General features: G+C 32.6%; 1 protein-coding gene and 1 pseudogene across 3 annotated transcripts in view; one reads left to right on the top strand and one right to left on the bottom strand.

Annotated features, from left to right (window-relative positions):
* Taf2 (TATA-box binding protein associated factor 2) overlaps positions 1-26,547 on the bottom strand; it is a 74,356-nt gene that overhangs the window by 19,705 nt on the left and 28,104 nt on the right. For all 3 annotated transcript variants that reach the window (XM_058585703.1, XM_058585702.1, XM_046464731.2), the window contains exons 13-21: positions 26,397-26,511; positions 25,939-26,048; positions 21,533-21,598; positions 19,755-20,007; positions 17,832-17,972; positions 14,894-15,004; positions 9,821-10,014; positions 8,930-9,069; positions 6,763-6,832 (exon numbers count right to left, since the gene is read on the bottom strand). In XM_058585703.1, the coding sequence (XP_058441686.1) occupies positions 6,763-6,832; positions 8,930-9,069; positions 9,821-10,014; positions 14,894-15,004; positions 17,832-17,972; positions 19,755-20,007; positions 21,533-21,598; positions 25,939-26,048; positions 26,397-26,511 (1,200 nt within the window). The remainder of the gene's footprint in view (positions 1-6,762; positions 6,833-8,929; positions 9,070-9,820; positions 10,015-14,893; positions 15,005-17,831; positions 17,973-19,754; positions 20,008-21,532; positions 21,599-25,938; positions 26,049-26,396; positions 26,512-26,547) is intronic.
* LOC124106878 (transcription initiation factor IIA subunit 2-like) lies at positions 22,921-23,221 on the top strand (annotated as a pseudogene).

Consider the following 26,547-nt stretch of genomic DNA (forward strand, 5'->3'; position numbering starts at 1 on the left):
TCATTGTTATACAAAATTACATATAAGAGGTTATGAGGGGAATGGGGAAAAAAAAACAAGGAGAGAAATGAATTACAGTAGATGGGGTAGAGAGAGAAGATGGGAGGGGAGGGGAGGGGGGATAGTAGAGGATAGGAAAGGTAGTAGAATACAACAGTTACTAATAGGGCATTATGTAAAATGTGGATGTGTAACCGATGTGATTCTGCAATCTGTATTTCGGGTAAAAATGGGAGTTCATAACCCACTTGAATCTAATGTATGAAATATGATATGTCAAGAGTTTTGTAATGTTTTGAACAACCAATAAAAAAAAAAGAAAAAAAAAAAGAGGCTTACAGGACCCCAAACAGACCTAGTCAAATGAAAAGCTCACCAAGACATATCATAATCAAAATGCCTAAATAAAAAATAAGGAAAGGACACAAGAGAGAAACATAAGGTTACATGTAGAGGCAAACCAATAAGGTTCACTTCTGATTTCTCAGCTCAGATCCTAAAATCAAGGAGGGCCCCCAAAGAAAACAACTTTCAGCCAAGCTCAATTTCAAATTCAAGGGAGGAAACAGAAACATTCCATGACAAGAATAAACTAAAAGAATTTATGAGCACCAAACCAGCACTACAAGGAGTACTCAAAGAAAAACTTCACACATAGGAATAGAAAAAGAATTCCCAAAGCCCATAAACAGAGGAAGTTAACAGAAGAATAATCCACTAAATGAGCTCAAAACAGGATAAAATATAGCCAAAAGAAAGAAAGGAAGAAAGAAAGAAAAAAAGAACGAATGAACGAACGAGCAGAAAAACACAAACACATATCCAGACCAATGCTGATTGTTAATAGTCTCAGAGTCCCAACTAAAAGACACATATTAGCAGACTGGATCAAAAAACAAGATACAACAAATTACAAGAGACTCATCTTAAGGGAAAGACAACCACAGGCTGAAGGTAAAAGGATGGAAAAAATATTCCATGCATGGTCCAAGAAAACAAGAAGGAGTAGGTATTATCTTATCCAACAAAGCAGAATTCAAGCAAAAATTACTGAAACAAAGGCCACTATATTCTAGAAAGAGTACAATCCAACAAGATCATATAATGAGGGTAAATATTTAAGCCCCAAATGTTGACACACCCTATTACATGGGAAAAAAATTATTCCTTGACATTAAATTCCATGACACAGACCCTAACACAATAATACTGGGTAATTTCAAAACACCCTCATCACCAACTGGTCACCAAAACATAATATCAAATAAAGATATCTCCAACTTAATCAACATTATAAATAAAATGGAACTAAGGGACATCTACAAAATCTTCCACTCCAAAATAGCTAAATTTACCTTCTTCTTAGCTGCACTTGGAACTTTTTCCAAAATAGATCATATTCTAGACCAAAAAGTAAATCTTAGCCAATACAAAAAAATGTGATATAGTCCCACGCATCCTATCAGATCATAATGGAATGAGGCTAGAATCCAACAGCAAGAAAAATATTAGAAACCACATAAACCATGTAGACTGAACAAAGAAAAAATAAACCAAAGAATAAATCAAGAAATTCTTATAAATGAACAAGAATAAAGATACAACATATTAAAATCCCTGAGAGAATATGAAAGCGGTTCTACGAGGAATATTTAAAGCACTGAATTCATAGTTAAAAATTAGAACCAAGTAAATAAGCTTATGCTCTACTTCAAGGCCTTAGAAAAAGAACAAATTAACCCCCAAACCAGTAGAAGAACAGGAAATAATTAAGATCAGAGACAAAAATGAATGCAACTGAGCACGAGAAAACAATACCCAAAGATCAATGCAAGGAAGAGTTGGTTCTTTCAAAAGATAAGATTGAAAAACCCTTAGCCAAACACAAAACAAGGGAGGGGGGGTGGGGAATAATAGGAATCCATTGGATTAGACAAAGGGAAATGAAAGGAAGAGAAGGGGGAGAGGAAATAGGAAAGACAGTAGAATTAATTGAACACAACTCTTCTGGCCATGCATTTGAATACACAACCAGAGTAATTCGGCATCATGTACAACCACAAGAGTGGGATTCAAAACAGAATAAGTTATTCTCTATGTATATATAATTTGTCAAAACACATTCTACTGTCATATATAACTAAGAACAACAGTAACAACAACAACAAAACCTTTAGGCCAACTAACCAAAAGAGTAAGAAGATACAAATCAATGAGATCAGATATTAAAAAAAGACAAAAATTAAGTAATGAAATTGAAACGGCAATTAAAAGCTTTCCAAAAAAGAAAAACCCAGACCTGCTGGATTCTCAGCTGAGTTCTACCAAACCATTACAGAAAAACAACAATCTTTCTCAAATTATTCCAGGAAACTGAAAGAAAACATTCCTAAACATATTTTATAAAGCTAGTATAACCCTGATACCAAAACCAGATAAAAACACATGAAGGGAAGAAAACTACTGACCAATATCTCTAATGAACACAGATGTAAAAATCCTTAATAAAATATTAGCAAACTACATTCAAAAATATCAAAAAGATAATATAACATGAACATTCCAGGAATGCAAGGTTGGTTCAACATATGCAATCAATAAATGTAATTCATCACTTAAACAGAATTAAGGACAAAAAGCACAAATAGACACAGATAAGGCCTTTGATAAAATCCCACTGCCAATCACCATAAAAAATGAAGCTAAATCAAAACAAACAAAAAAAAAATTAAACACTCTTTCAGGAGAAAAAGCAGTCAATGCAAGTTTGTCCCCTTAAAGAATTGATGCATTCTATTCATAAGTATGCTTAATTACAAAATGGGAGGATAATTCCATGACACTATTAATACAAAGCCCACATAACTATTCTTTCTACTAATGTACAAAAGGAAATATAAGCATAGAAATAACTGAAGAGCAATAAATCAGAATAGTAAGAATTATTGTTTTCCAGCTATAACAATTATAAGCTACTATACAGCTTTCTTCTTAATATATTGATTCTGCATTTTTTCAAAATTTGTATATTTTAGAAAGTCACTCTCATTGATACTCTGTAATTCCAAAATTTTAAGTTTTAATTTAAAACAAAATAGGTTTACATATTTAGTTAAAAGCTAAGTATCTAAATTTATTCTTTTAATTTTAACAGACATATTAAATCAAAAGCAAATTTCATGGGAAAAAGAAGTGCTAATAGTTTGTCGGGTGATTATAAAAACTAACCAAAATGCATTTATTTAGTTTAATTGGAAAAATATAATAAAAAGCAGGTATAGAATCTGAAAATTCTCTACTAAGAGTAGATTATACAAGAAAAATGGTTATCCCTGTCCCTACATTTGTGACATCAATCACACAGAAGACCAGATACTTTCCTAAACATTCTTTTCCTGGTTGTTGGTTCTAAGATTAAACTCAGGAGGAGCTTAACCAGTGAGCCACATCTCCAGCCAATTTTTGGTTGTTGTTTTTGTTTTTTTCTGAAACAAGGTCTAAGTTGTTCAGGCTTACTTTGAACTTGTGATCCTTCTGCCTGAGCCTCCCAAGTTGCTGCTGGGATTACAGGTGTGTGCCATGATGTCTATCCTTAGCCATTTTTATATGATTATATATCTTAAAATTTTTTCCAACTAGTTGTCACAACAGAAATAAAATAAATTAAGTTTAAAACATATATACACACACATACATGTATGTTTATGTAATATATATGTGATTAGAGAAAAAAGGAAAAAAAATATCCGTTTTTTAACATGTATTTGACCAATTATGTACAAAACAATGTGTTATGTGTCAGATATACAATGGCAGAAGGAGATAAGGCCCCTGCCTTTCAAGAGTTATATTCCAGCTGTACTCCAAAAATAATCAATAATCAAACTATAAAATCAATACTTAATAACTAGTCCAGAGAGTCAAGGAAGTTCCCCTGCATCAATGATATTCTAAAGTGACAAACGTAATTATGAAGGGGAAATAAAAGAAAAAGAAAAAAATTCATTTTCTTTGCTTCTGACTTTAAGGTTTTACCTCAAATTCCTTTAGATAATTTTGATCACAAATCAAGAACTATGAAATTTATCTAACTGTAACCAAAGGAGTAATTCTGACATATAATAATAAAAGCAGGAATAGAAAATCTACATACTTTAAAATTTTTAATAAAGTACTTTTTTTTTGGTGGTGGTGGTATTTGGGATTGAACCCAGGGCCTCATCCATGCTAAGCATGAGCTCTACCACTGAGGCACATCTACAGCCCTAGTAAAGGCAATTTTTACCATGAGTTTAATAATCCACCAAAGACCATAAAAATAAAATGCTTATGTTTGGGCCAGGAGAGGAAAATGCTACCGATTTTAAGAGAAAAACTTATCTGTCTTAATATTAAGAATTCTGTCCAATTAATACAAACAAATATAGACATTCTATATGGCAATTATATAATGAGGTTTTAAAAAATATCAGGATGAAGAGAAAAAGAAAAAGTTCATATTCAAAGTATACAAAATGGGGCTGGGATTGTGGCTCAGTGGTGGAGTGCTCGCCTACCGCAGGCGGGACCTGGGTTCGATCCTCAGCATCACATAAAAATAAAAAATAAAGGCATTGTGTTGTGTCCATCTACATCTAAAAAAAAAAAAAAAAGTATACAAAATGGAGAAACACAAAAGTCCCAAACACTTAAAAATATGTTGAATTTTTATAACTATGTGTATAAACTACATGCTAGATGATATTAATGTCCCTAAATTTCCCTGATAGTGATAAAAATGAACCACATCACTTGAGACCAAGACAAGAGGAACCCAAGCTCAAAACCAGCCTGAGAAACTTGGTAAAGACCTATCTCAAAATAAAAAAATAAACAGATAAAAGGCTGCAGATGTAGCTCAGTGGTTTAGCACTTGCCTAGCATGTGCCAGGCCCTGAGTTTAAGACCCCAGTGCCTGAAAAAAAAGCTAAAACAATAAAAAATATATATTTAAAAAGACTTTCTATTCAAACTATAAATCACAGGATTCTTAAAATATGAATGCTTCTTAACAGTTTCAAACAATATTCCAAAAACAATTGTTTAGATTATATGGTAAAAAGTTTATACAGTAATTTTAAATATTACAAAATTATGATAATCTGCTACAAAGTCTTTGAAAGAAATGCCTTTAAAACAGATCCCAGAAATATGTGTGTTAATCTAAGTTATGTTAATGAAAACTGAAGACAAATGAATGAATACCCGATCCTACTGGCTATCAGCAGGATCTTTATGATAAACTGCCAAATGCACATACTCTGTTGGATAAAACAGGAGGCTGGTTTCCCAAACCTGTATTTTAAAACAGGTAATTATGAGGGTTTTCTTTTGTCATGTCAATCTTATATTAGCATATTGATCTCAAGGAAAACATACTTAAAATACAAGTTAGATCGCAAATCAAGAACTATGAAATCTTAAAAATTCTTTTTAGTTATAAGCAAACTTTTGCACAAAGAATTTAACAATCATCATCACTTAAAGTACTGGACTATAAGGTCACTTAACCAAGAGCTCATTATTACAAACAATGTGAAAAATTTTTTTTAAATATTTATTTTTTTTAGTTATAGGTAGACACAGTATCTTTATTTTATTTTTATGTGGTGCTGAGGATCGAAACCAGTACCTCAGGCATGCCAGGCGAGCAACTCTCTCTGAGCCACAATCCCAGCCCCAACAATGTGAAAATTTGTTAGTCAAAGACCAATCTCTGTGTTCACTTCTCATGCTCACATGCATTCTGGTGAGGTGGTTAGAAGGTAAGGTTTTACTTTCTGTCATTTTAGGAGATTGTAAGACAATTAAGGTCTCAGAGTCTTATGTCCTCATTTCTAATTGGAAAGCTATAATTTATTTCTCAGCTTTAAATTCTGTTCTACACAGTCATAATATTAAACCAAACAAAAATCTGTTAACTATTTTCAAAGAAAAAAAGACACAGAAATGGTTAAATGGACTCATCTCAATATCCTATGAACATACTACTACCTTGTAAAAGAAAGCAGCAGAAATGAAGAAAATGACTAGAAGAGGATTTAAAAATAAAAGTAATTACTATGTCAGGATTGGAATTTTATTTTTTCCTCATGTTCTAAAATTTTAATAATATTATCTTTTTTTTTTTTTTTTTTAAATGCTTTAGGTGAGCAATTTTTTTTTAAATTTTAATATTTATTTTTTAGTTATCGGCGGATACAACATCTTCGTTTTGTATGTGGTGCTGAGGATCGAACCCGGGCCGCATGCATGCCAGGCGAGCGCGCTACCGCTTGAGCCACATCCCCAGCCCAATAATATTATCTTTAAAAATATTCCAAAATTGAGATTGTGAGACAAATAGGAAAAAAGGGACCCCCAAAACACTGCTCTTAATTACTCTCAAAATTGTAAAAATCAATGAGTACAGAGGTCTTATAACTTGGGATTTGTAAGGAATAAAATCCATATTCACTACAAACTATTACATAAGCTTCTCTTTAAGTTACCATAGAAAACACACTGAAAATTACAGGGAATAAACTTTGTTAGCAATCTATTTTAAAAAACGTTTTCCTAAAGGCAAATCAAATTTTAGAAAATGAAATTTTAAAAAAGATACAAATATATGCTTAACAAGTTCCCATATTTTCAAAAACTCATCTCTTCTGTATATAATCTGAAATTATTCAATTTACTCCAGGACTTACAAAAATAAAATATTATAGTACATAAACTAACCTCACATAGGGTACAGGGTCATTCTGAATCATATTAAGAAGCCACTGCAATTCTTCGTAACTCCTGTCCACTGAAAATAAAATTGAGGAAATATAGTTGTAGTTAATTAAAACAAATTAAAGTACAAGTGATAAGCAGGGAGTTTATATTTCATTCGTAGGATTCTGCTTTAGCTGGATTTCCATTCAAAGTTGAAGGCTACAATCAAGCTCTTATACTTTCTTAGATTTTTTTTTTATGCAATTTTATATTGCATAAAATTGTATAACATTCTTAAGAAAGAAATGTTTCACAAATGTAAACTAAATTTTATTTTAGAAGCATTGTTAGACATCACTAGTTCACTTCACACATTCATCAAGTTTGAGTTATAATCTGATTTATAGCCAGGTCAGTGGAAAATTATCTTTGGGAGTTTTCTTCTTAAGAATGTTATACATTTTTACGTTTATAATTTTGTAAGTATTGTGACATACATAACCAAGACACAAAATAGTATCAACTACATATTCTTTACCAAAGTTCAAATCAATGGCAAACACACCATAAAGCCAATTATAATTTATTGAGTCCTAAATTAAAGATGATTAACTAGATAAAATCTTTGTAAACAGAATTATTTCTTAAATGCTTACAGAGAGGCTTGATACCCATTGGTATCTCAACTGTATTATAGAGAACGATCAACTTTTTGTCCACACAGTTTCTTTCACTTTGAGACCAAAGAGTAGTCTTAATTTTTCAGTACAATATAAAACACAATAAAAAAGTGCTATTAATATAACTGACATAAAATTATTCACTATTACTATTCATCTTTTCAACATGTTTCACTTTTATGATTTGAAAAGCTTTTAAATTTTATTCCCAATAGTTGTCATTTCTTTTAATTTGACAACCAACGTTTAAACTTAAAATTTAAAAAACAGTGAAGTCTGGGGATTCATGGTTTACATTTAAGCAAATTACATTATATTTTAATCATTAGTTTAACATTCTTTTGGAAACCATAATATTAATATCTACTTCATTTCAGGTTTATAAAGACATTATACCATTCATACATCTTGGGAAACAAGTTGGGCATACCAGCAAATTTGTTGGACCTTAAGACTTCCTTTTCATAGTTGGATGAGAAGTTTAGCATACTTAAATTTCTTTACTCTTCCCATATTTTAAATAATCTTGACTTCTAGATGTAGACTACATTTATATGTTTCTTCGACTTGCATATTCTTTTAAAAGAAATGTTTTACAAATGTAAACTAAATTTTATTTTAGAGGCATTGTTAGACATCAATAGTTCACATATTCACCAAGTTTGAGTTATAATCTGATTCACAGCCAGGTCAGTGGAAAATTATCTTTGGGAGTTTTCTTCTTAAAATGTTATATAGGAGATGTACTTCTAATTCTATAAGGCTACCTTAACACATTGTCACTATTTAGATAGCAGTTTTCCCCTAGAACTTACATAGCAATTTTTCACTTGTCTTTGAATCTTCATATTCTGAAGAATTTACAAGCCACACTATTCTTTTACCTTGTACAAAAATATGGTTCTGATATTCCTAAGAACTTTTTTCTTTAACCTGAAAAATTGAAATTTCATCAAAATATAGCTTAACCCAGTTTAATTTACACCCTTTCAGAGATTTCTATTATTATTGCTTTTCTTCCAATCCATTTCATTTTTCATGACTTCTTCTTTACGTTTTCACTACTTTTCCTCATCTGAATTTTCAAAAATGTTTTAACATATATTATTCTTTTATTCATTTTTTGGCCTTCTTTTACATCTTTTTGACTTTGTGAAATTGCCTAATTTCCCTACTGAAATTCCTGTTTATGTCTTCTGCTATTTTCGGATATAATTTTTTTCAAGGGTATGTTGCCTCCACTTCTTAGAAATTTCCAAAAAAATCTCCATTAAAAAAAAAAAAACACATATAATTAAATCTATAGAAAACACTGACTTCTCAAAAAAGCCATAGATACCTATAATTTTATTCTTTTCTCTCATTTATCAATTTTTATGTGAATTCTACATTTTATCAAAAATTCTTTCAAATTCAATGTCACAAATTTAAAATTAAAATATCTATATTGTAGACTTGCTTTAAAAAGTATTTCTAAAATGACATAGCGTCTATCTTTAAAACATTACCTTTAGTATAATCAACAACTGCTTCCAAAGCTGCTATCCTGATGTCTACAAAGTGACCGTATTCAGCGTAAGACTTAAAAAGAGCTGGATCACTTGGCACATGTCCATTCTTCTGAAGTACCCGTATGGCTCTCAAGCAACTATGAAAGAAATTTTCAGTTAACTACTTTCATTGAGGTATTTTGAAACAAATTTGTTTTCTAGATAGCAGAGATTCCTTTATCATAGTAAATTTAAAAAGAGATGATTTGAATCCACATTCGATTTTGTAATATTCAATTTTTTCTATGATACATTTTTTAAATAACCAGATCCTACTTAAATAAATTTCAAAATTTATGGAAATTTAAGTTTGATGTATCATTACAACAGAAGAACTGTTCAGAAAGTATTTAGCATAAAATATAATTTATATTAAGTATTTTCTCCAAAAGCTTTAATAATATAGTTTAGTCATTTTATAATGGAAAGTTATATTATAACGTTATTATATAAAAGGTTACATGTAAACTGAATATAAAAATATATAAGATAATCATGAGTAATTACAAAGTTCTGTAATTATAAAAGGGAAACATTTAGGTTATTTTTCAAATATTAAAAATTTATACGTAGATAAAAGAATCACAGAATTAAAATTTTTCCCTTTTATTTCCCAATTTATCTGATGAAAATAAATTTATTTTATACTTATAAAAATAAATATGGGACTGGGACTGGGGCTCAGTTGTAGAGTGCTTGCATCACATGTGTGAGGCACTGGGTTCGATCCTCAGAGTCACATGAAAATAAATGAATAAATAAAGATATTGTGTCCATCTACAACTAAAAAAAATATTTTAAAAACAAATAAATATGTTCAAAGAAAAAGCAAAGAAAATTTAATGCTACCTGACAGTGATAGTATGTCTATAACTTGGAAGGAGTTTTTCCATATTCAAAAACCTGGTGATTTCTTCAAGAATTAGTCGCACATCAGGATTTAAGTTATCCAGGGTTCTAACTTCATTATTCACACTAACTGCAGGTGTAACAGAGTTGGCCAGAGCATCAATCATTTCTGCACGATAATAGTTATCTGAAAACTAAGTCAAAGAATAATTAACAGAAGAAAATTCTTCTAATGAAAACTTAATATGAATTACTTAAAAACACAATTTATCTGAAGATCTAATCCAGTTCTCTAGTAAATATTCAACTCTGGCCTTTGCATAGATAGAGTCATACTTCGGAAAAAGAGTAAAAGAAATTTATTAATCAGTGACTCGTTACTTTACCAAATAAATATTTACTCTGCAAAACACTCTCATAGCAATCTAGCTAGATCCTCTAAAAGGAAACCATGGTCCACGGGTGCTTCTGTAACACAAAGCTTCTAATCAGCTATTTAATGTTCTACTTTAATATATAAAAATACAACCAAGGATCACCACATATTTGAGGAAGGCTTCAACATGAAAAAGAAGCACTATGATAGGCAGGAAGCTGTGGTTCAGAAAGGAAAAAAAAAAAAAAAAAATGCTGGGCAACTTTAGCAACTTAGTAAGGCTGTAAGCAACCTATTGAGGCCCTGTCTCAAAATTTAAAAAAGGGATAAGGATTGGCTCAGTGGTTAAGCACCTTTGAGTTCAATCCCTGGTACCAAAAAAGAAAATTTTAAAAAGACATAAGAAAAGAACTCAGAACAAAAAAGCAACTTGTAAGATATAGAGCATGGAAGGACCAGAAAAAAATCTTCAGTAAGGGACAAAAGAAAAATTCATGAATTATCATTAATATTATTTGAGTAATTATCAATGATATGTATTCCAACAGCATAACATTCCTTTTTTTTCAGCTTCCAAGTTGTTATTTTATCAGATTGTTTAAAGGTTAAATTTATTCTCATTTGCAATCCAAAATAGTTACTTGAAGTCTGCTGGTGTGTGTGTGTGTGTGTGTGTCTGTTTACTTTTATCAGTTATTTGTCTTCTAAACTCTTTGGCACAATTTTCTGGGGGCTTTAAGACTGCCACAATTCAAGTCAGGAGAGCTTTTCTTTTGTGCTGCTAATTTCAAGCATTTAAATTTGGGTTGTGGCTTTTTTGTCTTTGAAGTCTGCATTCTTTTTATTTATTTATTTACATGAGCTCTATTATTATTATTGTTGTTGTTGTTTGCATTACAATTCTTAATACACCTTTATACCACAATTTATCATATCTCTGTATATAAGATATGTTGACACCAAATTCACATCTTCATACATGTATTTTGTGTAATGATGAGGGTCTCCTTCCACCATCCATGCAATTCTCCTTCTCCCTCCCTTTCCCTCCCACCTCTCTTCCCTATCTAGAGGTAATCTTCCTCCCATGCTCTTCCTCCCTATCCCATTTTGAGTCACCCCCTTATAGCAGAGAAATGGATGGCATTAGAGCAGATTATGCTAAGTGTAGTTAGCCAATCCCAAAAAAACAAATGCTGAATGTCTTCTCTAAAGTCTGCATTCTTTATCTGTAGCAATAGTACTTTTATTTTTTTTATATCCTCTAACTCCAGAGTTTTATTTTTCTCCCCCTTCATTCCTACTTCTATATTCACAGTTGAACCATATTATTAGGAAAGGCACCCTGATGAAATGATCAAGATTAGGAGCTCTGACCATTTGTCAGTGTTTTCCCTAAAATAATTAAAAAAACAAAAAACAAAAAAACCTAAAGAGCATCTTTCCTTTTTTCCCCCTCTTTTTTACATGTCTTGTGCAGCATCAGTAGACAGAACTTCGGTTCATTTTATGAAATGCAACATCTAACCCCTTGTTTTCTGGGAAAAAGAAACTGCAATAAATTTAAGTTGATAATATAAACACCACCTCACTTCACACATATTCATTCTCAGACTGTAATAATCCTTCACTCTCCTTCTAGCCTGCACGTGTACAATACCATCTGGCAAAGGTACAGCCACAGGTGGGCTTGAGAACCAGGCTTATTCCAATAACATTACTTTTAAAGAAAGAAATATGCATAGAAAAGCACCAAACATGAAATTGTGCCCAAATTCAGAAATCCTGCCAGTATGAAGATAACTACGGGCTGGGGTTGTGATTCAGTGATAGAGCACTTAGCACGTGTGAGGAGGCACTGGGTTCGATTCTTAGCACCACATATAAATAAATGAATAAAATAAAGGTCCATCAACAACAACAACAAAAATATATATATATAAAAATTTTTTAAAAAGGAGTGTTATATGTACATACACATTCATATACATACTTTCTGACTTACACACATATACACCTTCTTAAACACACTTATCTTCTGAGTCAGTAGGCATCCACAAATAATTTTAATGTATAGTCAGAATAGCCACTAGCAATAGAAAATAAACTTGACTTTCTTTCCAGTTTCATTAACTCTGATAATTCTATGCTTCAGCTTTGCTAAGGAACTGTGTATGAAGTAAAATAATAGGAGAAGTAGTGCTATGTTGGGCAAGTACTCTACCACTGACTATACTCTCAGTTCTTCTGTTTTTTTTTTTAAAGAAATGTAACCATGCTTGTTTTTTATTATTTTTTTTAAATTAAATCTAAGCTTGATTTTTCAAAAATGATGCTGATGTACAGTGTTCATTTATCAACTACTTAGTAAATTCTTGGTACCATAATAAGTGCTTTTCTTACTGTCTTATTTTTTATAACATTATTTCATGGCTATTTTAATATAACATTCATAAAGGAAAAAAACTTCAATGAAACCTAACAAGAAAAAAAAATGGGCTTAACTAAATATAAAAAACAATTTGGAAGTCAAATCCACAAAGATTAAAACAGTAATTTAAAAAAATCATGGTAATTATGTTTCTATGGGCATATTGAGTGCTTTCCCAAGTAGGCCACACAGTTTAGACTGGTAGGTAGAAAAACTTTCTTCAAATTAAGAACTTTGAAAGGAAATAATGAGAAATATAGCCAGTTAAATTCCATTACATTAAATTTCCCTGGGAACTAGTTACCCAGCTATGTACTGACTGAAATAAAACATCAGATGAAATTAAAGATTTCACCCAGTGTTTTATTCCAATTTAGTGTTAAGTTAGATGAAAATCTTAGACACTTAAATGAAACAATAATGCAAGAAAAATAAGCAAATGCTTGTTACAATGGGTCTGACAACACAAGCTACTCATTTAAAAAAGCCAGACCCATGAGAAAGGTAACTAAAAGTTATCCTTAGAATTCTATGACCCTAATGTCCCTTTTCTGGGTGACACTGATGATCACCTCATCCCAGCGATAAAGTCAAAAAGTATTCAAAAATAGCAAGAAAAATGAAACCTATTGAAATGTATTCTTTTAAAACACTTAAGTTTTAAGGAGACTTTTAAAATTTGTTCTTTATAGATATACACAATAATAGAGTATATTTTGACATATTATACATACATAGAATAAGTATAACTTTTTCCAATTAGGATCTCATTATTGATCGGTTGTGTATTTATATATAAGAATAAGAAAATTATGACTAATTCATTCTATTGTCTTAAGAACACTTTTAAAATATTATTTAAAAAGGCAAAATTTGTCTTCTTAATTTTCATAAAAAGTCATCTTCTTTTAACTAGAAATCATTATGTTAAGTGAAATAGCCAAACTCAGAAGATCAAGAGTATATGTTCTCTCTCATATATGGAAGCTAGAAAGGAAAAAGGAAAAGAAAAAGGGAGGGTGGATCTTATGAAAATTAAAGGACATAAGTAGAGGAAAGGGACCAGTGGGTGGGAGGTAGGGAGATAGCAAAGAAGGAATGGGGAGTGATACTAGCCAAATTATATTGTTACATTGTACGCATGTATGAATATGTAACAATAAATCCCATCATTATGTATAACCATAATGCACCAATAAAAATGTGGAAAAAAATAATCTTTTAATAGTGCTGACTTCATTTTTTTACTGTTACAGCATTTTATTAAACTTGATAATTTTGTTCTACCAGTCACATGTGTCTTTGTATGTGATGTTCCTTCAATCCGAAATGACCTTCCTAAATTAGCCCTATTCATAAACAGGGAAAGTCCTATTCATCTTTATGATTCAGTTTGAAGCTCACTACTTCTCTACAAAACTTCCCTACGTATTTGGAAGCTGGCACTACTTCCTGAGATGCCCCAAGAAATTATGTATACTTCCATCATGGTAGTTATCCTGAATGACTTGTGTTTACTTATCTGATTACCTACTAGATTTAGTCCTTGAGGGCCCCAAATCAGACCATGATTATATAAGAGTTGTTCAATAAATGTTTAATGAATAAATGAAGTTCCAGAAGATGTCAACTGTGTCTTCTATTTAAAATTGTACATTGCCTATTATAACATATATTCACAAAAATGCTTGATTATTAGACTGATAACCAGTAAGATGAAAAAACCTTTGAAGGATAATATCTAATAACAATTGCTAAGTAAATGAATACAAACATAAAATGATTTAAAAAAACACGACAACATCACATTAACCAATGAACAAGTTAATCCCAAGCTTCCAAGCGGTAACTGCTTATAAAAGGTATCATTTTATTTATTTTTATTAAAAGAGTATAAATAATTTTGTGCTGCCAGACTTCATCAAACCAAATTTTAGCTGGCTCTCCCAAATATAATGCACTGCTATCTCCCTACAAGAAATTTGAGGAACACTTAAAAATTCACTGGTTATTCTAATAAGTAATGTTTCTAAGACTTTAACTCTAGAAATTTCAAGTATCATGGACTCAACAATGATTATACAGACAAATATCTCTTTCCTTTCTTCCTTTTTTTTTTTTGGTGGTGTTAGGGATTGAACCAAGGCCTTGCACATGCTAGGCAAGAACTGCACCACTGAGCAACACCCCTAGTCCACTAAAAATTTCTTTAAGAACAAAGTATCAATGGTTAGATTTATAATATCTATTAAGAAAAGTTTCTTACCTTATTTTTCCTGTTGTCATTGTACTTGATTAAGTCTAAAATAAATGTTAAGACTTCTTTGGGACAAAGGTTATGAACATCCCTTAATAAAGCCATTGCAACTGGCATAGTCTAAAAATTAAAAAAAAAATTTAAGCATATAACCCAAATTTTTCATTATGACAATTTTTTGAACTATATGTAGAAAAAAAAATTACTCTAGAGTTGACATACATATGTGGATAGAGCCTAACCCCTTGGCTCCCACTTATTCCCATTGAGAACATCTCTCTAAGCATTCTAAGAACTTGGTAGGAAACCAAAAGAGAACTGTATGACTGGATGTACTATGTAGGACATGAACCTGTGAGTTCATTTGCTATAGGAAAATATATTTCATGTAAATTATATAAACTCAGTTCTGAATGATACAGAGGAAAGGAACAGATTTTAGCATTGGTCATTATTCAATTCCTAACTCCACTCTTACTACCCTGTAGTGTTTTTTTAGCTAGTTGCTTACTAAATAGGAACCTTGTTTACCTGTAAGCATTTTTAGGGTTAAATAAATAGTGGTTGGAGTTAGATTGCATACAATAGTGCTCAATCTCTATTATTCTCCAGTACTACCTAACCCTGAGACTAAGGAAAAATGGTATGTTATCTGAAACCTAACCTACCTTTTCCCCTTTTCAAAATTTTCAAGTGCAATTTTTCTATGTAAACAGAAACATTACTCAAATAGTGGTACACCCTAGGCAAACTGCAGATATCCTTAGTACATGGCAAGATTTGCACTATCCCATCTAAACTGGGAGGGCAGAAAGAAGAATGGCTCATTTTTCTTGCTCGAAGGAGCAAAGGCAATGGAAGTAACAACAGTGTTCAGATTCTGTAAAATAAACTGAGGGAAAGTTTCTTTTCCATAGAAATATCTATACTACACAGTTCTGTTCTCTCTCTATCCCACCCACTACAAGTATTATAAGAAAAGTCAATTAGTCTAAAAAGGATTAGCTTTCCAAGTTTTTTGACTGCAATAAGAAATATATTTTATAACACAATCTAACACATGCGCACACATTTAGAAGCAATGTATATAAACTAAAAAATAAAAGGCTTATAATGAACCTCATCACACATGATACATTCTGACACTGGTTATTCTGTTTTATTTAAAAAAATAAAAAGCAAATAACAAACAAAAACTTCTAAATTAATTTCAAGGTCCCTCACAAACTGTCCACAACTCTAATTTGAAAGATATTCAGAAGTACAATAGTGTAATCCAGAGCATTCAGAAGTACAATAGTGTAATCTTGGCTGTTTCACAGACTTGTGAAAGTTAATTTCTGTGTTAACTTTCACAAGTCTGTGAAACAGCCAAGAACTGGGCAATATGTTTGAGTACTTATTATCCAATGTTCAGTTCTTAAAATAAAACAAGATGCCACACACTTCTTTGATCACACCTATTTGCCTTTCCCTACAGCTGGGTCATCCTCAACCTACTCTACTAATGAAATTTATATAATTATACCATGATGGCCCCTCTCAACAGGCACCCCAATGTTACCAGAAATCCTTTACTATTCATTATATTGTACATAAATCAACTTGTCTAACATACTCCTCAATATACCTTTTTACTTGTTTTTAATGTGCTTTTCACCTTCTTTAGAAAAAGGAATGTTCCTATCTTTTTTACAATTCTTCTCCTAGTTGTGTTCTCTCCCCTACTAACACCTTCAAAATTTATTCCATCACCTCTCTTTTACATTTACTTTCTCTCACTTAAAAAAATTTTTTTTTCTTTCTTTTGGGTACTGGGGATTGAACTCAGTGACCCTTGACCACTGACCAAATCCCCAGCCCTATTTTGTATTTTATTTAGAGACAGGGTCTCACCAAATTGCTTAGCACTTCACTTTTGCTGAGGCTGACTTTGAACTCCAGAGTCTCCTGCCTTAGCTTCCCAAGCTGTGGGGATTATGGGTGTGTGCCACCTCACCAAGCTCACTTAAATATTTCATATCTTTCTCTCCACCAATTCTTTTTCTTTGCCCCAAACATGTCTTGGTTTACTTTTTCCTCTTTACAAATTAAACATAAAATGTCCTCTCTTCAACTTGGCTTAATCCTCAACACAGTTTTCTTTCTCATATTCTTCAACTAAAATCATGAAAGAATACGCTTCATTATTTTTCTCCACTTCAACTTCACTCCTTTCTATTTCAATCTAGTAATCTGATCTCTGACTTCATTTTTACATCACTCAAAAAACTACAAATGATTTCCTCATCACCCAAAGGCTGACCACACTCTCATTCCTCTATCCTTTCCTAAAACAGTAATTCTAACCACACTATATCACCACTTTCTAAATTATCATTTACAGAAAACTTACTAATGTAATCAGTGCAGTAAAAAGCACTTTACATAGTTATCTTATTTAATTCTAAAACAGATAAATTTTAAATTGAGCAAATAGGCTTTCTAAGTTAAAAACTTTTAGATTAAGAAACTTGTCCATGTGTAAACTGGTGGTGAATTATAGAACTGGGACAAAAACTGGAGGCCTATGCTGTATTGTTCCTGACATGGATATGCCTGTCACATTCTAGAAGGACTACAATCAGAAAGCCTTACCAATTCCTCCATTCACCAGAGAACCAACCAAAGACAAGTCATCCATTTCTACTCACTTGAGTACAATATAGATAGTGAGTTACTTGTATAAAATTCATTTTTAAAACTCAAGAAAAAAATCAAAATTAAAGTTTTGGAAGAAATATTACAAGATCAAAAGCAGACTTGTAATTAAAAAAAAGTAAACACATTATTTGAACAGTTTCCAAGTTAAACTACAATATACAGATTATGGCATTAAAGTCCTAAAGGCAAGCATAAATAAAATTAAATGTAAAAAAAAATCATTAGAATAGAACATAAACTGTACCTTTTGTAGAAAATAACTTTGAAAGCTCATGAAGTTGTTTGTTTTCACAATATTTGGACAAGTTTTACAACAAAACATTCTAGTAAAGAGTGACTTCATGGCTGGTGGTCCTGTCCACGTGCTTACCATTGAATTTGCAATCTGCAAATAATCAGAAAATGAAGTATTTTTCCATCACCACTACAAACATTTTTAAATCAATAAAATATCTTTATGAAAGCCAATACTATACTTCTTTTAAATTAATAAAATTTGAGCCAGGCACAATGGCACACACCTAAAATCCCAGCAGCTTGGGAGGCCAAGGCAGGAGGATCACAAGGTCAAAAGCAGCCTCAACAACTTAGCAAGATCCTGCCTTTACAAAAAAAAAAAAGGCTGGGGATGTGGCTCAGTGGATCAATGTCCCTGGGTTCAATCCCTCGCATGAAAAATAAATAAATAAATAAATAATCACACACACACACACACAAAATTTGTCCTTTTATTATCATCTCCAAGAATATATACAAACCCACCCTCCAAAAATAATTCTTATGTACACTTATAGTTATTTTCCACAACTAAATTTTTAAACTGCAATAATCAAGAAATATGTTTGCAAAAGGCTTCTTCTTTGAGTAAGTTTGTCTCCATCCACTTAAAATGGACTTATAATTGTAATATTTTAAATTTATCAGGCAGAAACATCACCATAAATTTTAAATAAGGTTTTTCAGTATACCCAAGTCAAAACCAAGTTAAATACCATACTATTTAAGTCTTTTAGAATGCTTTACAAAAAAAAAAAAAAAAAAACCCAAAAACGTATCTGGCTTCTGGTATGTTCAGGGTATAGAAAAAAACCTGTCTGAAAAAATAAAGTTATGATTAACTTTAAGTTACATATTCCACATTTAAGTGTCACAAAGATCTTTACAGAAGCAATAAAATTTTATCTCTAAGAGATAATCATGTTTTTCCTCAAATATGTGAGAACACGGGAATTGAACTACTCATTTGCTATCATTAAACAAAACAAAGCTAAACCATTACCATCTGCTGAAATGTAAGATAAATGAATTTAGCAGTCAGAAAGGGAAGAGGGTCACTAAATCAGAATGAACTTATTATAAAGATGCTTTTTAAATACCTGTTAACCAATACTTCTGTCTAAATATTTGTCTGCATTCTTCTGGTTTTCATTTTTTCTGCTTTCAGATTTTTTTTTTTTAATTCTAAAGACAGATATTTAGTGTTTTTAAACAAAATAACTTTTCCAGAATGTTAAATTGTAGAGCCAATCAGTATTAAATTACATGTCACAAATATTGGTTCCTAAGCCAAATCAATGTGAAATAACTGCTACAGAGGGATAATTGATTTCTATAATTTAAAAAGGAAAACTCACATCAGAGAATTTTTTATCAAATATATTCTTTGCTTTAAAAATATAATTGGCGTGAGCACGGTGACATATGCCTATAATCCCAGTGATGTGGGAGGCTGAAGCAGGAGCACTGAAAGTTCAAAGCCAGCTTCAGCAACTTAATGAAGCCCCAAGCAACTTATGTGAGACCCTGTCTCAAAATAAAAAGGGCTGGGGATTTGGCTCAGTGGTTAAGCACCCCTACGTACCAAAATTTCCAGTACCAAAAAATGAATAAAGTTGACTGGTCATTTAATACAACAGAGAAAATTCTTTTTGGTTTTAAAATCTGGTGTTTCAGTTTGACAACCATCACATTTTTGTGCACATGTGCTTTTAGGTTAAAACATGTTTCCTCCAAATCAGTCCTGTTAAGTATTTGGCAGAAGCTTTCAAAGAACAGTTACCAAGTAAATTTAGACTATGGTGAATTGTAATTCATTTTCAGAAATTAAAAAAAAAAACCAAAACCATACAATAGTCATCTTGTTTTCCTTCTGCTTATATAATCTCACCTTTGCAAGACAGAAGCAAGCTGACATCCTTACTCGGTAGAAACACTGCTCTTGTTCTAATATGTCAGTGAGAGCAAGCCGAGATGCTGGAGTAGGAAATTTTTCCAAAGCCAAGATGGATTCCTGCTGTGCAACAACATCCCTCTCATAGCGGAGTTGATATTGCCACATAAAATCAGCTTGCTCAAATTCTACCTTTCTCAATACTGACATATCTGGGTCTATCCTTATCCACAGCAAAGGGGAATCAGCACTGAAATAAAACACAATTTTCTATTTTATTTATTTTAACTTAAAAAACTTAATCCTTATTCTTAGAAAATAAAAACTAAGAAATTATTAATCATATTCTCCTTTAGATATAGTATTTAAACCATTGAGTGAGTTTCTGTATTTTTTAAACTGTACCAACAAATTTCTTATTATTTTTAATATATGTCAACTTTCTTACAATGTTTAATTTACATAAATCTTAATAAAAAGATCTTTTAAGGACAAGTCAACTGCTGTCACATAGGATACTGAATCCTTCATTTGCCATCTGAAAATATTATTTTTGGCATTTTTATTTGTGATTATGTGATGTGAAAAAGGAAAATGATATGAAATCTCTCTATTTAACCTTCTATTTGATAATGGCCTCCTAATTGATAATGGCTATGAACACTACTTTTTATTGGAAATCAGTTTGTGACTAAAAAAATGAAAACATCCATTTAACTAAATTTATTCCTTTAGTTGACTTAATATTTTTTAAATGCTAGATTAATAATTACATTTCTCAAACGGCAAGTTCTGAAACTATAATTCTAAAGAAAGAGTTTATCCTCATGTATTTTTCAAGTCATAAGCACAGCTCTAAAACTGAATCTATGTCAACAATTCACCAAAAGAATACCATCTGTAATATTAATTCAATTCAACAAATACTACAGGGTGTTTACTATAGGCAAGGTACTTGCTACGGAAAATTTAGATTAACACTGATATTCTACATGTAAATAGTGATAACAATCTGGTGCCCAAGTCAGTAAATAACTACAGATGTTTATAAAAACATACAGGCACAGGGTAAATGAGCAAAATAACAAAGTTTGAGTTATATTATCTTTAAAAATGAAGCACTGTCAATCAATAAATATTATACCACATAAAATAAAAAATGTTGGTTTTTTAAATTTTTTTCTAATTTGGTTGTATACGACAGCAGAATGCATTTCAATTCATATTACACATATATAGCACAATTTTTAATATCTCTGGTTGTACACCACATAGACTCACACCATTCTTGTCTTCATACATGTACTTAAGAGTAATAATGTCCATCTCATTCCACTGCCTTTCCGAGAACGTTGTTTTTAAATTATGTTTTCGCAAATACAGGGAATCTCAAAATGTTCTGGAGCATTATCCCCAATATAATATCATGTGACAGTCATCACTATACAAAATACTAGGTCCCACAAATGAAGTACTGAGTCAGAAACTACATTTTAAGATCCCCAAATGATTCACAGGCACATCAAAGTTTAAGCAGCACTGCCTGAGAAGCCACCTAAAAGGAGCAAATAGACTGCTCACTGAGGCTCTCTCAACTCCCTCACAATCATGCTGCGTTTCCTCTTAATTTCACACAACCAGTCCAGATATATAATCTGATCTCTTTTTTGAGTCATGATTTTACAAAAATTGTTTCAAGCACAGAATTTATATTAACCTTAAATTTTTTTAAATTACTCATTTCAAGGATAATTACATACTTGTAAGTAACTTACTCCATTGCAGAAAGATCCATGTCAACTTCTTCTCCATTCATTAATGGGATTTTTTTCTTCTTATTCCTATATTTAAGGAAAAGTAAGTTTGAAAACTAGATTTTCAAAGATAAAGAACAGCTAGAGATCTAAAAAAGAACCTCACATAATATTAAAGATGTTCTAATGAAGAATGGATAACAAATGTAAAGGAATTTAAAAACAACAAAATCTATTCTGAAGCTAGAGAAAATACTAAAATCTTTACCAAATCAAAGTTTAACAAAAAGCAGAAATATATAATTAAATGTCAACTGCAATCATGTATATTCTCAAGAACAATTTTAAATAGAAAAAAAATAAGAGGATTTACCAATAAAGAAATCCTTTACAACAAATAAAAAAAAATAACTAGGCCTGAAATAAGATGTAAATCATTTCAAATTGAATTATGTGCTTCATCTGCAAGGCTGTGTCCTATATAAAATGAAGTGATTAACTATTAAAACATCTTAAGAGTATTAATTAACACTATAGTTGGATCTGAAATATCTCCCAAGGACTCATGTGTTAAAAGCTTGGATCTCAACTGATAGCACTATTAGGAGGTAGTGGAAACTTAAGGGGGTAGGGCCTATTTGGAGGAAGTTCATTGAGGGTGTTATGTTGAAGGGCATTTCGGTACATAGACCCATTCCCACCGTTGACCCATTCCTACTGTCTCTCTACTTCTTGGCCACCAAGAAGTGAGCAGCTTTACTCTATCATGCACTGCTTACCATAATATTCTGCTTTACCACAGGTCCAGAATCAATGGTGCAAAGTGACCATGGACTGAAAACTTTGAAACCACAAGCCAAATGAATTTTTTCTCAGGTATTCTGGCACAGCAATAAGGAGACTGACATAGAAAATGGTGCCGAGCAAGGAGGTCCCTGCTGTGACTATTTCTGACCATGTGGTTTAGAAGTTTTTGGAACTAGTCTGCAGAAATTTGGAAGGGTCTGGAGATGTAGGTTAGAAAAGCCCTAGAATTATTGTAAGCAGTGTTTAATGGACGAGTCTAGTGAGGGGTGGAAGACCAGAATGCTGATAGGACTATATACTATAAAGAGCATGTTCATGAGGCTTCAGATGTAAATGAGGACTCTACTGAGAACTGGACTACAGGCCATACTTGGTATATTGTAGCAAAAAAATCCTGTCTAAATTTTCTCTATGCCCTGCGACTTTTTGTGACACTGAGTTTAAAGAGGGGTTTCTATGGTAACTGAAAGGTAGTTGGCAAAGTGGTTACTTGCTGCCAGGCTCCTGGCAATTCCACTTCTATGTGTTTTGCAGGAGGAAGCACCTTGCCTGCAGGACATCAACGCAACCTTAACGAAAAAGAATTTATTTCCTCTTTCACCATGGCATATTAGTTATCCAGAAATACCACTGTGGGAAACAGTCTTCAGGAAAGCCTCATACAGTCTCAATAGGTCATCCACCTGAACTTACCCTTCAAGTTCAACTTCAGTTTGATAAAGTTATATAAATTAAAGAATTAGGAACAGTCAGTTTTGGGAGAATGCTCTATGTAAAGATTCAGCAATAATGTGTGGACTTTTGTATTGAATGATGTTGAATTCAGAGAGGTGAACTAAAGTGGATAAAGCAAAAATTATAGCCTGTGATGGTAAAAATATTGGCTCCAATACTTCAGAATGACTAGAAAAAACATTTTTAGTACATTTACTGTTATTCATCACTTTTTGAAAAGAAGCAAAGAAGAAAAAAATTATTCTAGCACTGCATGAATGATTACACTGTGCTTTAGTATCAGAGAATTCCAGCAAATACCTTATAGCTCTATATTCTCTTACATTATACAGTATGAAGAAATATAACTTTTTTTAAAAGGACAAATCAAAAGTTACTGCCGTAAGAACATTCTTTAATAAACTAACTTTAAAACTTGAAGAAAAGAAGAAAAGATGATGAACCAAATCTAACAGAGGAATTTTCAGGGCAGCACAGCATTCAGGCAAGGGCATCAGTATTGCTGGTAGCTTTTGGCCAGATATACTGTGAGAATAACAACAATGAGCAAAGAAAGATTTGAAAAACTTGCAGTTTGGCCAGAAAAGAGGCACTGGTGAAGTCAGGGCAAAGGAAAGTGTGAGTGCTTAAGAGATTAGCACCTTTAAAAAGAAATCAAGTACTTTGCCCTGGGATAATAGGGAAGATGCCTAAGGGCATCTCAGGAATTGGCCCGTTCCATCCACTGCAGCCACAAGAATGTTAAGTGTAAACCTTTCATTTGAAAAGAAGAGTAGGGGGCTCCCAGGTCCCCAGGGAAGCCTCAGAAGTTGTTTCCCCAGGAATCATTTCACTGTGTTCAGTCATCTGTGCACAGAGGTCTCTACAGCCATGGTCCAAGCATGCCTGGCTACAGCTCATTGATGGGAAACCTTGCTGTCATCCATGTGATGCTACATGCCTGGGGCTTGCAGAAATGCAGAATGCAAGAGCTATAAGGTCACAGAGGTTTCCACCAAAGACCTGGAAGGCCAGGCAGTATGTGGTAGGGTCAGAATCCCTGCAGGAGCCTGTTATGGTTAGGATAAGAGGTGTTCCCCAAAAGCTCATGTGTAAAACAATGTAAGAAGGTTTATAGGAGAAATGATTCCAGTTATGAGTCTTAAGCCAAACAATGAATTAATCCCCTGATGGGATAAACTGAGTGGTAACAGAAAGTGGATAGGGTGTGGCTGCAGAAGGTGGGAATTAGCAGCATGCCTTTGGGGCATATATTTTTTATCTTGCAAGTGGAGTCTCTAGGCTTTCTGATCATCTTGTGGGCTGCTTTCTTCCACCACCCCCTTCTGCCAGGGTGTTCTGCCTCAGTTTGAGCTGCAAGGAATGAAGCCAGCCTTCTATGGATTGAGACCTCAGAATCGGTGAGCCCTCAAAATAAACTTTTCCTCCTCTATAATTGTCTTTTAGTCACAGCAGCAAAAAAGCTGAGTAAAAGAGACCCTGAGAGGGCCATGCAGAAACCAGTGAAAGTGAAGCCAAAATTGCAAAGGAGATTCCAGGAAGTTAAGAGATTCCAGGAACGAATGTCTGCCAGGGAATGCAGCAGCAGCAAGCCAACGCAGCCCAAAAGAATGGTCATGTGGGATGCAGTAAGCAAAGCCACAGGAAAGGGGCTGCACAAGTCCTTTGGGGCCCTTAGATGCCAGACATGGGATTATAGGATTTAATGGTGGCCTCCTGGATTTCAGTCTTGCTTTGGTCCAATTCCTCCTTAGAATTCCTTCCTTTTGGAATGAGAATGTTTATCCTATACCTTTGTATATTAGAAGTATGTAACTTTCTTTTTGCTTGTATAGAGGCTTACAGCTGAGAGTTTACTTTGAGCTTCAAAGAAAACTATGAACTTTTAAGTAATGCTAGAACTGTTAAAACCATTCGGACTCGTGATGATTAAACTAAATACATTTTGCACTGGGAGATGAGCATAGGCCTTTGGGGAGCAGGGGGTAGAGTTTTATACTTTAGATCTGAAATATCTCCCAAAGTTTGGTCCCCAGATGGTGGTACCATAAAAAATAATAAAATCCTGTCACCTGCAGAAAATGGATAGAATGGGAGAACATCATGTCAAGTGAAACAAGCCAGACACAGAAAGATATGTGTGACATGTTTTTTTCTCATATGGGTAAACTTTAAAAAAAAAAAAAGATGATCTGAAAGAAGAGGGATTAATTATAGGGTCTGGGAAGTGGGAGGAGAGGGGAGAGGAAGAAGAGACGGTAGAAGTAAGAATGGATGGACATGATCAATGCACAATATAAGCATGTAAGAAATAGCACAGTGAACCCTATTAATTTGTACAATTAAAATGTGTCGTAATTTTTTTACAAAGCATAAACCTAAATTGTTTTTCTTGAGTGTTTCTTAGCTTCAAAGACAAAACTTCCACCTTCTTCTCCTACCTGCCCCCTCCCCACAAAATAAGTACCTCAAACCTAAATTTAAAAAATTAACGCCATTCCAATGCAACGGCACAGCAACTTGAAAGCCTATGGCAGGAGGATGGCAAATTTAAAACCAGGCTCAGCAACTTAGCTGAAAATAAAAAAGTATTGGACATATAACTCAGTGGTAAAGCAACCCTGGGTACATTCCCCAGTACCTCCCCAACACACACACACACACACACACACACACACAGAGTATTAATTCTAAAGATAAAAAGTCATTAAAAACAGAAAACAAATGAAGACTATTTGGTAATGCTAACTTGAGGTAAAATAAAAAGAAAGATAACACGTTCTTTACTTTAAAAATTAGGAATACAAAAGGATTTTTGTTTTGGCATTTTTATCTGTGAGATTCATAGTTTAACCTTCTGTTTTTAGCTATGATTCAATGCCTACCTTCTGCTTTTGGAATGGCAAGGTATATCGTGTTTAAGGCTGTTTTCTTCAATTTGCAATGTATGATTGAAGGATCCATCTAATTCCTGTACTGTCACTTTAAGTGGTCCCTTAAAAAAATACAAACATACTGTTTGAAAATTGTGCTAGAAAAAACATCAATATGTATACTTACGTGTATAGACACACACATGTATAAAGATATAAAATAATACTATTGAAGATGTGTATCTACAAACACACAAGAGCATCTGGTGACAAAGAAGAGAGGAAATGGGAGAATCTGAAACGTGCTCTGTAGCCCTTCTTCCCTTCATGGACTCATAGTATTTTTCAATTCATTCTCTGCAAACAAAATCCTATTATGAAACTTCTAACCAGTAACCTTATACGTAAACCCTTCCTATACTGAAAATGGAGAGCAATACAAAAGGCCCCTTTGGAAAAACAACACTTACCACATACTTCTGAGTTCCAGGAGATGTATAATCTTGTTTTATTTCCAACTCTAAGACATTTCGTTTTCTATTAAATGCAAAACTTCCATAAAATTTTACCACTCCACTTTGGTCTCTGAAGAATTGTAAAGGAAATTTTACATGCTGAAAT

Source organism: Marmota monax, unplaced genomic scaffold, assembly GCF_021218885.2.
Source record: "Marmota monax isolate L192 unplaced genomic scaffold, Marmota_monax_Labrador192_F-V1.1 WCK01_AAM20220418_F8-fsc00003, whole genome shotgun sequence".
In the NCBI taxonomy this organism is placed as follows: Eukaryota; Metazoa; Chordata; class Mammalia; order Rodentia; family Sciuridae; genus Marmota; species Marmota monax.